The sequence below is a fragment of the Rhinoraja longicauda genome, unplaced genomic scaffold, assembly GCF_053455715.1.
Source record: "Rhinoraja longicauda isolate Sanriku21f unplaced genomic scaffold, sRhiLon1.1 Scf000154, whole genome shotgun sequence".
Taxonomy (NCBI): Eukaryota; Metazoa; Chordata; class Chondrichthyes; order Rajiformes; family Arhynchobatidae; genus Rhinoraja; species Rhinoraja longicauda.
The window spans coordinates 165,768-180,243 of record NW_027601372.1 but is presented as its reverse complement, the minus strand read 5'-3'; the positions used below and the strand labels follow the sequence as shown (position 1 = coordinate 180,243).

The 14,476-nt window shown below is 50.3% G+C and overlaps 1 protein-coding gene across 1 annotated transcript; it reads right to left on the bottom strand.

Annotated features, from left to right (window-relative positions):
• Window positions 1–247: 247 nt before the first annotated feature.
• Window positions 248–13,501, bottom strand: LOC144590212 (RING finger protein 225-like). Its single transcript, XM_078394994.1, has 2 exons — window positions 13,459–13,501; window positions 248–834 (listed from the first exon to the last, which is right to left on the bottom strand). The coding sequence occupies exons 1-2, from the start codon at window positions 13,499–13,501 to the stop codon at window positions 248–250; spliced, it is 630 nt and encodes a 209-aa protein (XP_078251120.1).
• Window positions 13,502–14,476: the final 975 nt, after the last annotated feature.

The following is a 14,476-nucleotide window of genomic DNA, read 5'->3' as shown; positions in this document are numbered from 1 at the left end:
CGTGGCACTGATGGAGCTCGTCCTTGATGGGGAGACACAAAATGCTGGAGTAACTCAGCAGGACAGGCAGCGTCTCTGGAGAGAAGTTCTCCTCCTCTCTCCCAGGAGAGTTCAGCAACATCCTCTCTCACTGCTCCTCCCCTCTGTGATTCCTCCTGCTCTCCGACAAGTTCTCATCCTTGGTGGGATTGGGGTTGAGAGGGGGGGGGGGGGTGGGGTGGGGTGGGGGTGCGAGGGGTTGTTGGGATTAGGGACGTGTCGAGTTCTGCTGCCGGTTGGTGACAGAGGGCACGATGACGAAGATAAAGACCCCGGAGATGACGAGGGCGATGGTGAGGAGCACCACGCACAAGATGGCCATGTAATAGCACCACCTGGAGCGGAAGGGCATGTTTTGTCTGGAGCCGCGTCTCCTGGTCGCCGGCTGGCCCACGTCCAGGCTCATGCTGATGCTGTTGACGGGCTTGAGGAAGGAGCCCGGCTCCGGAGCCTTGGTGTAGAGCTTGCCCTTGTCCCGGCTGAAGCGGATGCTGGGCACGGTCTGCATGCCCGAGGGCAGGTGTGACAACACGGCCTGGTTGTTGTCGAGGGCGGGGAGCCCCTTGCCCGACGGCAGCGGGGTGAGGTGGCGGCAGAAGGGGCAGGTGACCGCGCTGACGTTTTCCGAGGACACGTTGATGCGGGCCAGGCACTCGAGGCAGAAGGTGTGGCCGCACCTCAGCAGCTTGGGCACCTTGAAGACGTTGTCGAAGGGCGAGAAGCAGATTACGCAGTCCAGGTCGGTCAGCCCGCAGGCGGAGGCGAGGCTGGCACGGTCACCCGTGGGTGGGTCGCCTGCGTGGGAGATGACAGGTCAGTTTACATTAGCTCAGTTTGGAGATACAGCGCGGAAACAGCCCACCGACTCCGCACCGACCAGCGATCCCCGCACACAAATACCTTCCTGCGCACTCTCGGGACAATTTACACATATACCAATCCGATTAACCTACAAACCTGCACGTCTTTGGCGTGTGGGAGGAAACCGGAGAAACCCCACCCGGTCACGGGGAGAACGTGCAAACTCCGCAGAGACAGCACCCGTAGTCAGGGTCTCCGGCGCTGCAAGCGCTGTAAGGCAGCAACTCTACCTCGCTCTACCTCGGAGCGTCTCCCGCCCCACCACATCTCTTCCCCGTCCAAGGCCATTTAAAACTGAGGTGAGAAGGAACTTTTTCACCCAGAGTTGTGAATTAGTGGAATTCTCTGCCACAGAGGGTAGTGGAGGCCAACTCACTGGATGGATTTAAGAGAGAGTTAGATAGAGCTCTTGGGGCTAGTGGAATCAAGGGATGTGGGGAGAAGGCAGGCACGGGTCATTGATTGTGGACGACCAGCCATGATCACAATGAACGGCGGTGCTGGCTCGAAGGGCCGAATGGCCTCCTCCCGCACCTATTTTCTATGTTTCTATGCAACCCAACCCCACACTCAGTCAAATCATATTCACACAGTGGCGCAGCAGTAGAGTTGCTGCCTTTCAGCGTCAGAAACACGGGTTCAATCCTGACCACGGGTGCTGTCTGTACAGAGTTTGCACATCCTCGCTGTGACCGCGTGAGTTTTCTCTGGGTCCTCTGGTTTCCTCCTACACTCCAAAGAGGTGCAGGTTTGTAAGGCCATTGCCTACTGCAAAAAAAAAGTTCAATTGTCCCTGGTGTGCAGGATAGTGCTAGTGTACAGGGTGATTGACCAAAGGGCCTGTTTCCACGCTGTATATCTAAATTATGTTTCAGTTGAGTTGACGAGACTATGGGGAGGACAAAATGGGATTAATGTGGGATTGATGGAGTGGTAGGTAGGTTTTGACAGAACAAAGAGGATTTGTAAGAGAGGAGGAAATGGGTAGTTGACGGTCAGCACGGATTTGGTGGGCCGAAGGGTTTGTTTCTGTGCTGTTCCAGGTCTCTGGCGCTGTGAGGCAGAATCTCCACCCGCTGAGTCACTGCGACACTGTTTACATTTAAAGTCTCACCAAAGGCTCGCACGACGCAGGAAGGCTTGTGGGCAAAATAGGTTACAGGGAAAATTAGTGGGGAATTAAATTGCTCTGTGAGGCAGTATAGCACCTGTAGTCTGGATCGAAACCTGGGTCTCCAGGTGCTCTAAGGCAGCAATTGATTATTACGGATGTCAGGGGTTATGGAGAGAAGGCAGGAGAATGGGGTTGGGTGGGCCGGTGGGGTGAGATAGATCAGCTACGATTGAATGGCGGATTAGACCTGACGGGGCGAATGGCCTGATGGTGCTCCTATCCCTTATCCCTTATGATCAGATGGGTCGAATGGCTGCCTTCCACGTCATAAGGAAATGTGGAAATAGCTGGTTTGGGTGGGCATGTGAGTTTGCTATGTTCATTGGGTTAGAAGAATCATCCTTGCGCTGTTTGGCATCATCTGGAATGCATAGATCAAGAGGGCCGCGTGACGAGATTCAGTCGTACTCAGTCAAAGGCAATCAGTTTAGTTTAGAGATACAGCGCGGAAACAGGCCCTGCGGCCCACCGAGTCCACACCGATGGACTCCAAGCCTCTTTGGTCCGCCCTGACCAGCAATCACCCTGTACACTAGCACTGTCCTGCACACCAGGGACAATTGACCTTTTTTTTTTGCAGTAGGCAATGGCCTTACAAACCTGTACCTCTTTGGAGTCCAGAACAAGGGGCCACAGTTTAAGAATAAGGGGCAGGCCATTTAGAACTGAGATGAGGAAAAACTTTTTCAGTCAGAGAGTTGTGAATCTGTGGAATTCTCTGCCTCAGAAGGCAGTGGAGGCCAATTCTCTGAATGCATTCAAGAGAGAGCTGGATAGAGCTCTTAAGGATAGCGGAATCAGGGGGTATGGGGAGAAGGCAGGAACGGGGTACTGATTGAGAATGATCAGCCATGATCACATTGACTCGAAGGGCCGAATGCCCTCCTCCTGCACCTATTGTCTATTGTCTATTGACCAGCGATCACCCGCATGCCAGTTCTATGTTCTATCCCAGTTTTGTGTCCTGCACACTAGCGCCAATTAACCAACAAACCTGCACGTCTTTGGGATGTGGGAGGAAACCGGAGGACCCAGTGGAAACTCACACTGTCACAGGGAGAACGTGCAAAACTCTGCATGGACACCACCGAGGTCAGGATCGAACCCGGGAATCAGAAGACATAGGTTTAAGGTGAGTGGGGTGGGGTGGGGGGTTTTTTTTTTGGGGGGGGGGGCGGGTGGAGGGGGGCGGATGGAGGATTTAATAGGAAACTGAGGGGCAACATTTTTACACAAAGGGTGGTAGGCTTGTGAAATTACCTGCCGGAGGAGGTAGTTGAGACAGGCACTATCACAACATTTAAAAAACATTTGGATAGGTACATGGATAGGAAAGGTTTAGAGGGATATGGGCCAAACACAGGCAAGTGGGACTAGAGTTGATGAGGCATGTTGAACAGCATGGGCAAGTTAGGCAGAAGGGCCTGTTTCCCTCCTGGTGGACCCTATGACTCTGGCACAATGAGGCAGCGGCTCTATCGCTGTGTACTGTGTGCTGTGTGCAGTTTTGGTCTCCAAATTTGAGGAAGGATATTCTTGCTATGGAGGGCGTGCAGTGTAGGTTCACTAGATTAATTCCCGGAATGGCGGGACTGTCGTATGTTGAAAGGCTGGAGCGATTGGGCTTGTATACACTGGAATTTAGAAGGATGAGGGGGGATCTTATTGAAACATATAAGATAATTAGGGGATTGGACACATTAGAGGCAGATAACATGTTCCCAATGTTGGGGGAGTCCAGAACAAGGGGCCACAGTTTGAGAATAAGGGGTAGGCCATTTAGAACGGAGATGAGGAAGAACTTTTTCAGTCAGAGGGTGGTGAAGGTGTGGAATTCTCTGCCTCAGAAGGCAGTGGAGGCCAGTTCGTTGGATGCTTTCAAGAGAGAGCTGGATAGAGCTCTTAAGGATAGCGGAGTGAGGGGGTATGGGGAGAAGGCAGGAACGGGGTACTGATTGATAGTGATCAGCCATGATCGCATTGAATGGCGGTGCTGGCTCGAAGGGCTGAATGGCCTACTCCTGCACCTATTGTCTATTGTCTATTGTCTATTGTACTGTGCTGCTCTCTTGGCCACTTGCCCAAAACCAGTTGATATTGGTTGATAGGATAAATGCAAGGGGGTAAATACTTGGAGAAATCTCCAGGGTTATGGGAAAGGGAAGTGCAAGGTAGAATGAGTCAACATTGTACATTGGACATTGTGTGGCACGGTGGTGCAACGGTAGAGTTGCTGCCTTACAGCTCCAGAGACCCAGGTTCGATCCTGACTACGTGCGCTGTCTGTACTGTTTGTACGTTCTCCCTGTGATAGTGTTTCCCTGTTTCTCTGGGTGCTCCGGTTTCCTCCCACATTCCAAAGACCTACAGGTTTGCAGGTTAATTGGTTTTGGTAAGAATTATAAATTGTCCCTTGTGCGTAGGATAGTTCTAGTGTACAGGGTGATCGCTGGTCGACGCGGACTCGGTGGGCCGAAGGACCTAGTTCCGTTAAGTATCACTAAACAAAACTAAACTAAACTACACTAAACTAAACTAAACAGGGAGCTCTGTTAGAGCACGGTGGGCCAAGCAATCTTCAGTTCATGCAGTAGGATTCTTGCTTCCACTGCATGTCAGAAAGCAACAAGGAAGAAACCAAGTTTAAAAGTTTTAAACAAGGCGTTTGTTTCGCAATGGCCATTGGGCTCATTGTCGGAATTTGAGAGGGTGGATGAGTTACCCTGTCAATATGTTGGGACTTTTACAGCAGTGTCCATTTGTGCAATTGAGTCGAATGGCAGGTGCTTTACTAGTCAACCACAAATCGCTGGGCCCACAAGGAAACCAAGAGTCAACTGGGCAACGTTACTGGAGGAGTAGATATGATCACATTCCTTTTGCTGGAGGATGTTCCTGATCAAGGAACATCCTGCAGCATCCTAGAGCTTGCTCCAGATCCTAGAGCTAATCACTGGTCATCTCGCGTTGTTGCGGGTTGTGGACACTGTTGAGTTGAGTTCAGTTTAGTTTATTGTCACGTGCACCGAGGTGCAGTGAACAGCTTTTGTTGAGTCTGAAGAAGGGTCTCGACCTGAAACGTCACCCATTCCTTCTCTCCCGCGATGCTGCCTGACCTGTTGAGTTACTCCAGCATTTTGTGAATATATACCTTCGATTTGTACCAGCATCTGCAGTTATTTTCTTATACTATATAGTTTTTGTTGAGTGCTAACCAGTCAGCGGAAAGACAACACATGATTACAATTGAGCCATCCACAGTGTGCAGATACAGGATAAAGGGAATAATGTTTAGTGCAAGATAAAGTCCAGTAATGTCTGATTAAAGATACTCCGCCAATGAGGTAGACTGGAGTCGGGACCACTCTAGTTTGTGGTAGGATGGTTCAGTTGACTGATAACAACTGGGAAGAAACTGCACCTGAATCTGGAGGTGTGCGTTTTCACACTTCTGTACATCTTGCCCGATGGGAGAGGAGAGAAGAGGGAATGACCTGGGTGAAACTGGTCCTTGATTATGCTGGTGGCCCTGCCGAGGCAGCGTGGTGTAGATGAAGTCAATGGAAGGGAGGTTGGTTTTCGCGAGGGTCTGGGCACCTTGGCCATTCCCTCTTCTCTCCTGTCCCATCAGGCATAAGGAACAGAAGTGTGAAAGCTCACACCTCCAGATTCAGCGACTGTTTCTCTCAGCATGGCAACTGAACCATGCTTCCACAGAGAGCAGGCCTGAACTACCATCTACCCCATCGGGGACCCTTGAACTATATTTTCTGGCTTTACCTTGCACTCACGTTATTTCCTTCCACTGATCTTATTCCTTATCCGTACACTGTGAATGTAATCACTGCTGATTGTAATCATGTACAGTCTTTCCGGTGACTGGACAGAAGAAAACTAAAAAGCTTTTCGCTGTACCCTGGCACACATGACAATAAACAAAACTATGGGGTGGGAGCTGCTTTACGTCCTCGTCGTCCACCCTGGGTAGTTCTACAGAACTGGCAAAATTTGCAGCAAAGCGTCAACTATGGTACTCTGAAGCACCAATTGCCACTTTTGATTGTTGTAGTTGACATACGAAAGAAGCAGAACAAAACTATCAAACGAATGTTGAATTCTCCAACTTCAGATAACACACTGCGCGGCACAGTGGTGTAGCAGGTAGAGCAGCTGCTTCCCAGTCCAAAAAGACCCAGACTTTCAATGTTATCTGTGTGGAGTTTGACAATAGACAATAGACAATAGGTGCAGGAGGAGGCCATTCGTCCCTTCGAGCCAGCCATTCAACGTGATCATGGCTGATCATTCTCAATCAGTACCCCGTACCTGCCTTCTCCCCATACCCACTTGACCATCGATCACCCATTCAGACTAGTTCTATGTTATCCCACTTTCTCATCCACACCTTACACACGAGGGGGCAATTTTCCAGGGGAAATTAAGCAACAAATCCGTAAGTATTTGGGATGTGGGAGGGAAGCCACACCCGGAGGAAACCCACACAGTAAGTACTGAAAGTAAGCGTGCAGGTACAGCAGGCAGTGAAGAAAGCTAATGCATGTTGGCCTTCATAACGAGAGGATTTGAGTGTAGGAGCAAGGAGGCCTGCCTGCAGTTGTACAGGGCCCTGGTGAGACTGGAGTATTATGTGCAGTTTTGGTCTCTTAATTTGAGGAAGGACGTCCTTGCCATTGAGGCAGTGCAGCGTAGGTTCACGAAGTTAATTTAGAAGGATGAGAGGGGATCTTATCTAAACGTATAAGATTATTAAGGGGTTGGACACATTAGAGGCAGGAAAATTTTCCCAATGTTGCGGAGTCCAGAACAAGGGGCCACAGTTTAAGAATAATGGGTAGGCCATTTAGAACGGAGATGAGGAAAAACTTTTTCAGTCAGAGAGTTGTGAATCTGTGGAATTCTCTGCCTCAGAAGGCAGTGGAGGCCAATTCTCTGAATGTATTCAAGAGAGAGCTAGATAGAGCTCATAAGGATAGCGGAGTCAGGGGGTATGGAACGGGGTTCTGATTGAGAATGATCAGCCATGATCACATTGAATGGCGGTTCTGGCTCGAGGGGCCGAATGGCCTACTCCTGCGTCTATTGTCTATTGTCTATAATACCTGTGATGGCTGGACTGTCATATGAGGAAAGATTGGAAAGACTGGGCTTTTATTGACTGGAGTTTAGAAGGATGAGAGGGGATTATTTGAGACGTATAAAATTATAAAAGGACTGGACAATCTAGATGCAGGAAAAATGTTCCCAATGTTGGGGGAGTCCAGAACCAGGGGCTACAGTCTAAGAATAAAGGGGAGGCCATTTAAAAATGAGGTTGGAGGAAACTTTTTCACCCAGAGAGTTGTGAATTTGTGGAATTTTCTGCCACAGAAGGCAGTGGAGGCCAATTCCCTGGATGAATTTAAAAGAGAGTTAGATCGAGCTCCAAGGGCTTGTAGAATCAAGGGATATGGGGAGAAGGCAGGCACAGGTTACTGATTGTGGATGATCAGCCATGATCAACATGAATGGCGGTGCTGGCTCGAAGGGCCAAATGGCCTCCTCCTGCACCTATTTTGTATGTTTCTATGTCACAGGGAGAAGTTGTAAACTCCACACAGATAATATCCGAGGTCAGGATCGGACTTGGGTCTCTGGCGCTGTTAGGTGGCAGCTTTACCAGCTGCGCCACCATGCCACTCTGTCTTTCTTCCTGTCGCCATCAGGACTATTTGTACCTGCTATCCTCTCTTCTCTTTACCGTTGTGCATATAGTCGTCCTTACTAGGCATGTCCCTGTATACCACAACCACATCAGCCACAAATTACACAATACTAGTACCTTATCCCACATAGTGCCACTCTATCAGGGTAACTCCCTTGGTTTCATCCACATTTCACTGTGATCCAGGCTGGCATATTTCTCAGTGTGATAAGAAGGATCTGCACCATGCAGGTTTAAACCAAAGACAGGAGTAACCCAACAGGTCAGGCAGTCCATCTGGCAGAAAAGGATAGGTTCATACGTTTTGGGTCCGAATGTGAAACGTCACCTACCCATGCTCTTCGGAGATGTACAGTTTAGTTTATTTTCCCGTGTACCGAGCTACAGTGAAAAGGTATTTTTGCCTGCTATCCGTGTCGGAAAATAACTGCAGATGCTGGTACAAATCGAAGGTATCACAAAATGCTGGAGTAACTCAGCAGGTCAGGCAGCATCCAGGAGAGAGGGAATGGGTGACGTTTCGGGGCGAGACTCTTCTTCATGCTATCCAGTCAGTGGAAAGACAATACATGATTACAAATGAGCCATTTACAGTGGACAGATGTATAATAAGGGAATAACATTTAGTGAAAGGTAAAGCCAACAAAGTCCGATCCGCTGAGTTACTCCAGCACTTTTTGCCTAATTTGTGTCTAAACTGCTGCCTCACAGTGCCAGAGACCCCAGTTCGATCCGGACCTTGGCTGCTGTCTGTTTGTGTGGACTTTGCACGTTCTGTCTGTGACCGCCTGGGTTTCCTACAGGTGCCCTGGTTTCCTCCCATATCATGTGCGTTTTTTTGCTTAACTGCCCCCCTGTAAATTGCACTTACTGTGTAGGGTGTGGATGAGAAAGTGGGATAATATAGAATGGGTGCGGACCGGTGATCAATGGTCGGCGTGGACCGAACCAAACCAAATCAAACCAAACTAAACTACTACTGGGGAAATGGAATTCCCACCACATCAGCAGAAAGCTGTAGTTTAGTCTAGTTTAGGGATACAGCGCGGAAACAGGCCCTTCTGCCCACCGCGTCCGCGTCAACCAGCGTTTCCTGCACATTAATGCTATCCTGCACACTCTAAGGACAATTTTTACATTTACCAAATCAAGTCACCTACAATCCTGTACGTCTTTGGTTGGTAGTTGGAGGTTTTTCTGAAGAGATGGTCCTAGCCGGTCACACTATTTGTGTCGGAAGGAACTGTAGATACTGATTTATATGGAAGATAGACACAAAATGCTGGAGTAGCTCAACGGGTCAGGCAGCATCTCCCAGGTGAAAAAGAGTAGCTGATGTTTTCGGTTGAAACCCTTCTTCAGTCTGAACTGAACGACTGTTTAGTTTTAGTTTAAAGATACCTAGTTGAAACTGGCCCTTTGGCCCACCAAGTCCACACCGTCCAGCAATCACCCGTACACTAGTTTTATCCTACACCCGAGGGGCAATTTACAGAATTCAATTAACCTACACACCTGCAATTCTTTGGAATTTGGGAAGAAACCGGTGCACCCGGAGAACACCCACACTGTCACGGGGAGAACCTACAATCTCCGTACAGAAAGCACCGGTAGTCAGGATAGAAGTCGGGTCTCTGGCGCTGTGAGGTAGCAACTTGAATGAACGAATGAACGCATGAATGAATGAGTGAGCTCAGAAGACTATCGGAACACAGCTACCAGCCTTGGAGGGCAAAGACAGCACACGATGCCTCAGAAAAGCCACCAGCATTCACAAAGACTCCTCACACCCCTGCAATAGTCTGTTCGAAATTCTACCATCGGGCAGACGCTACAAGGCCTTCCACGCCCGCACCTCCAGGCTCAGGAACAGCTTCATCCCCAGGGCCATAGCTGCTATGAACCGGTCCTGCTGAGCCGGATGGCCACATCGCACAGCGAACCGGCACAGACCTACTTGAACTTTATTCTGTTTTAAAACTGTTTCTAATTTTGTTTCACTGGGTTGTCTAAATTTATACTGATTAGCTAATTAATTTATTGCATCGTATGGAAGGCGCATTCCCAATCCATTTGTACCCCTGTGCAATGACAATAAAGAAATATTGTATTGTATAAATAAATACTTTATTGTCACATGTGACAAGTCACAGTGAAATTCTTTGTTTGCATACCCAAGGAAAGCAAATAGTCGCCATGCAAAGGGAGCCGACATCGTTACAATGCAGACACAAAATGCTGAAGTAACTCAGATGGACAGGCAGCATCTCGGGAGAGCAGGAATGGGTGATGTATCGGGTTGAGACCCTTCTTGATTCTGCCTGTCCCGCTGAGTTACTGCAGCATTTTGTGTCCACCTTCGATTTAAACCAGCATCTGCAGTTTTTTTTCCTACACATAGGTACCAAGTATCCTGCTTTGTTCTCCCTTTCCTCCCTCCTGGTGGGGGACGCTGGGTCATCCACGGTTCCTCCCCCTCCCTCACAGCAGCCCCCCCGCCCCCCCCCCCACAAGTTGGGAAATCCACTGCTGTGCCACAGTGCTGCCCCAGAAATGTACAGATGTCTATCTAAGGTCTCTCTGTCTGACAGTCTGTGAACATCCCCAGTAGTGGATAGCTTGCTCTTGGTTCTTTGGCCTTCTGACTGCACTCATTGACTCCTGAAGGACATTGGCCTCCTTCCACCATGGTCACACCCCCCCTTTGTCAGGAAGGCTCAGAATTCAAGGCATTTCTGGCTTTGTGCCTGGCTGCAGACACTCCTGTTGTCGTGCCCAACAATTAAAATTTGATTGATCTCATGCCAGAATTAGTTACAGCTAACACACACGGGGACCTGGAAGATATAGGCCTGTTAAATGCAGCTCAGCGGCAGGAGGTGATCTCGAAACCTTCCCAAGTCCCTGGCAAATTGCAGCCCCAACCAAATCAGTCTCAAGAAGGGCCTGGACTCGAAACGTCACCCATTCCTTCTCTCCTTTGGTGGTAATGGAAGAAGTTTAATTGAAATCGCTGTTATACTTTTAAAGTTATTCACATTTTTAAGTTTAAATCTATCTCCTGGGGAGGGAGGGAGGGAGGTGGGTGGAGGATAAGGGGGATTGAGTGGGGGGGAGGGGAAGGGGGCGGGGGAGAGGATAGGGGGCTGCACCAATGCAGGAGAGCTTTGGGCCCAACGGGTCCACTTGTTCTAGTATCCCACTAAATCTGTCCTATCTATGTTCTTGTCTAAATGTTTTTTTTAAACGTTGCGACAGTAACTGCCTCAACGACCTTGGTGTTCTGGTTTCAGTTTAGTTTATTGTCATGTGTACCGAGGTAGAGTGAAAAGTTTTTGTCGCATGCTAACCACGTACCAAAAGATGTTTGCAGGTTAATTCTACTCCTTCTCCTCCTTTGAGGCAGCAGAAACTATGTAACGCCCTCCAGGCGCTGTCGCCAGTGCAATGTGCTGTGGTCAAGGGGGCGTGAGGTCTACCCCTCCACCAGGGGGACGGAGGACAGCGCAGTCGAAAATGCGCTGTTTTGCTGGTCTGCTCCACACACCCAGGCTGCTGATGGACGCAACCCCCAACATAGAAACATAGAAAATAGGTGCAGGAGTAGGCCATTCGGCCCTTCGAGCCTGCACCGCCATTCAATATGATCATGGCTGATCATCCAGCTCAGTATCCCGTACCTGCCTTCTCTCCTTACCGCCTGATCCCGTTAGCAAAAAGGGCCACATCTAACTCCCTCTTAAATATAGCCAATGAACTGGCCTCAACTACCTTCTGTGGCAGAGAATTACACAGACTCACCACTCTCTGTGTGAAGAAATGTTTTCTCATCTCGGTCCTAAAAGACTTCCCCCTTATCCTTAAGCTGTGACCCCTGGTTCTGGACTCCCCCAACATCGGGAACAATCTTCCCGCATCTAGCCTCTCCAACCCCTTAAGAATTTTATATGTTTCTATAAGATCCCCCCTCAGTCTTCTAAATTCCAAAGAGTACAAGCCCAGTCTATCCAGTCTATCCTCATATGAATGTCCCGCCATCCCAGGGATCAATCTGGTTCAACGATGCATGTTGAAATTGAACCGGCCGAACCCTGTGCGGAGACGGTCCAGGGCTACTCCCATCTCGAATGAACATACGACTGAATCTTTCAAGCGCTGTGATATGCACTGCTGCACAAGAACACGTCTGATTCCACTCCGCAGAGTGCGGCGGGTGTCACTGAACGAATTGGTTTCTCGCAGTCTCCCCGTCCCACGCTCCCCAATCTCTCCCCACCCCACAACCCCCGCCGCCGGCTCGGTGAAGGCGGGGAGCGGCCACCGAGGACCAGGAGCCTGAATTTCGCTTCGCAGACCCGGATCCGTTCCCAACTCCCCCCCCCCCCATTGTCTTCACCGCGGAACTCGCTGACATTTTAAAAGTTTTGTTTATTCACAAAACGCTGGAGTAACTCAGCAGGTCAGGCAGCATCTCAGTATATAGATGGGCCAAATGCAGGAAAGTGTGACCAGCAGGTCAGGCAGCATCTCAGGAGAGAAGGAGTGGGTGACGTTTCGGGTCGAGACCCTTCTTCAGACTTCTCATCAGTCTGAAGAAGGGTGTCGACCCGAAACGTCACCCATTCCTTCTGTCCTGAAAAACTGCTGCCTGACCTGCTGAGTTACTCCAGCATTTTGTGAATAAATACCTTCGATTTGTACCAGCATCTGCAGTTATTTTCTTACACTTTAAAAAGTTTGCGGCGAGAGCGCCCGTCACAAGCCGGCTGCTAACCCTCTGTGGGCAATGTTTGTGCTGTAGTAACTCAGCGGGTCGGGCAGCATCTTCAGTTTTTTAAAAACAAGTTTAGTTCAGAGATACAGCGCGGAATCAGACACATTCGGCCGAGCGCTCGCACTATCGTACACACACAAAGGGACAATTTACAATTTTTTGCTCTGCCAATTAGCCAATTGACAATGTTTCTGGCGTGGGGGAGGAAACCCGGAGAAAACCCCACGCGAGGACGCACAAACTCCGTACGGACAGCGCCCGTAGTCAGGGTCGAACCAGGGTCTCTGGCGCTGTGAGGCAGCAACTCTACCCGCTGCCCCACCCTTCTCCGGAGAACATGGACAGGTGACGTTTCGGGTCGGGACCCTTCTCCAGAGTCCACGTTCTCCGGAGATGCTGCCTAACCCGCTCAGTTACTTCAGCACTCTGTGTCTTTTTTTGTTTTTTGTAAACCAGCATCTGCAGTGCGGCCTTCAAGGGCCGGACGGTGTCATTCTTTCTAACAAACATTCCCCATTCTCTGGGCCTCAACCCGATAAACATCAATTTCCTTTAAAAAAATGGGTCTGAAGAAGGGACTCGCACGACCGTTTACCGCCTTCCCTCTGACTCTGCCGCTAGCCTCCAGTCCACACACTGGGGAGGGGGGAGGGGGGGAGGGCGTTACAGTCTCCGATTATGTACCCCCACCACCCACTCCTCACCTTGCCCCCCCCACTCCTCTCCCCCCCCACTCCTCTCCCCCCCCACTTCTCTCCCCCCCACTCCTCTCCCCCCCCTCCACCCCTCTCCCCCCCCACTCCTCTCCCCCCCCTCCACCCCTCTTCCCCCCCCTCCACCCCTCTCCCCACCCCTCTCTCCCCCCCCCCTCCACCCCGTCCGACTCACCTGCGTGTAGCTCCGATCTTACGTCTGCTGGACTATTCTCCATCTTCGCTGTTTGAGCCGGTGCTTGCCTCTCTCCCGCTTGCTGCTGCTCAGTAGCAGGTATACTACAACCTACCAGTCCACATGCAGCGCCCCGAATAATCGTCCGGCTCTCTCTCTCTCTGCGTGCCTGTCTGCCTCTCTCTCTTTCTCTCTCTCTCAATCAGCCGCCTTCGGCGCAGCTTTCAAAGCTGGTTTCTCAAAAAGCTTTTCCGGGACTCAGTTTAACAGTCTTGTGTCCCTATTTACACGCTCTGATTTCTGTCCAGGTCATGTATTCCGGATACTTTCGCCCCAGTGTTCTGGGTTCTGGAGGGTTTGCGCGGCGTTTTGAACTCGACCACACAGGTAGACAGGTGCCCGCTCGCCTCCGCTTGCCCTGTGTGAACTTGGAGCCGCGGCAAGCGGTTTTCTGCCCAACTCCCGTGACGCCCAGCGCTGGTTCAGCCTGTTTTACCTGCTGCAGCGCCGGGCGTCTGTTGGTCTTATGCCAAGAGACCTGGCGGGCTCATTTCAGCCACAACGGTGGGGGAGGTGGGAGAAAGAGTGATTAAGTGGGGGAGGGTGAGAGATGGGGCGAGGGGGGAAAGGGGGAGGGAGGGAGGATGGAATTGTCACACATAGGAGGGAACTACAGATGCTGGTTTACACCGAAGACTGACTCAAAATGCTGGAGTAACTCACAGGGACAGGCAGCATCTCTGGAGAAAAGGAATAGGTGATGTTTCGCGTCTTCAGACTGAGAATCAGTGGAGAGGGTAGGGGAAAAACTAGAGGGATGAAAAGGTGTAAAGGAACAAACAATTACCCCTCATGTTCCTATTAAACCTTTCCCCTCTCACCTTAAACCGATGTCCTCTGGTTCTCGATTTCCCTACTCGGGGCAAAAGACTGCATTTACCCAACCTACTCCTCTCATGACCTTCTATGATAGGATTACCCCTCATCCTTCTGTGTTCCAATGAATAAAGTCCTAGCC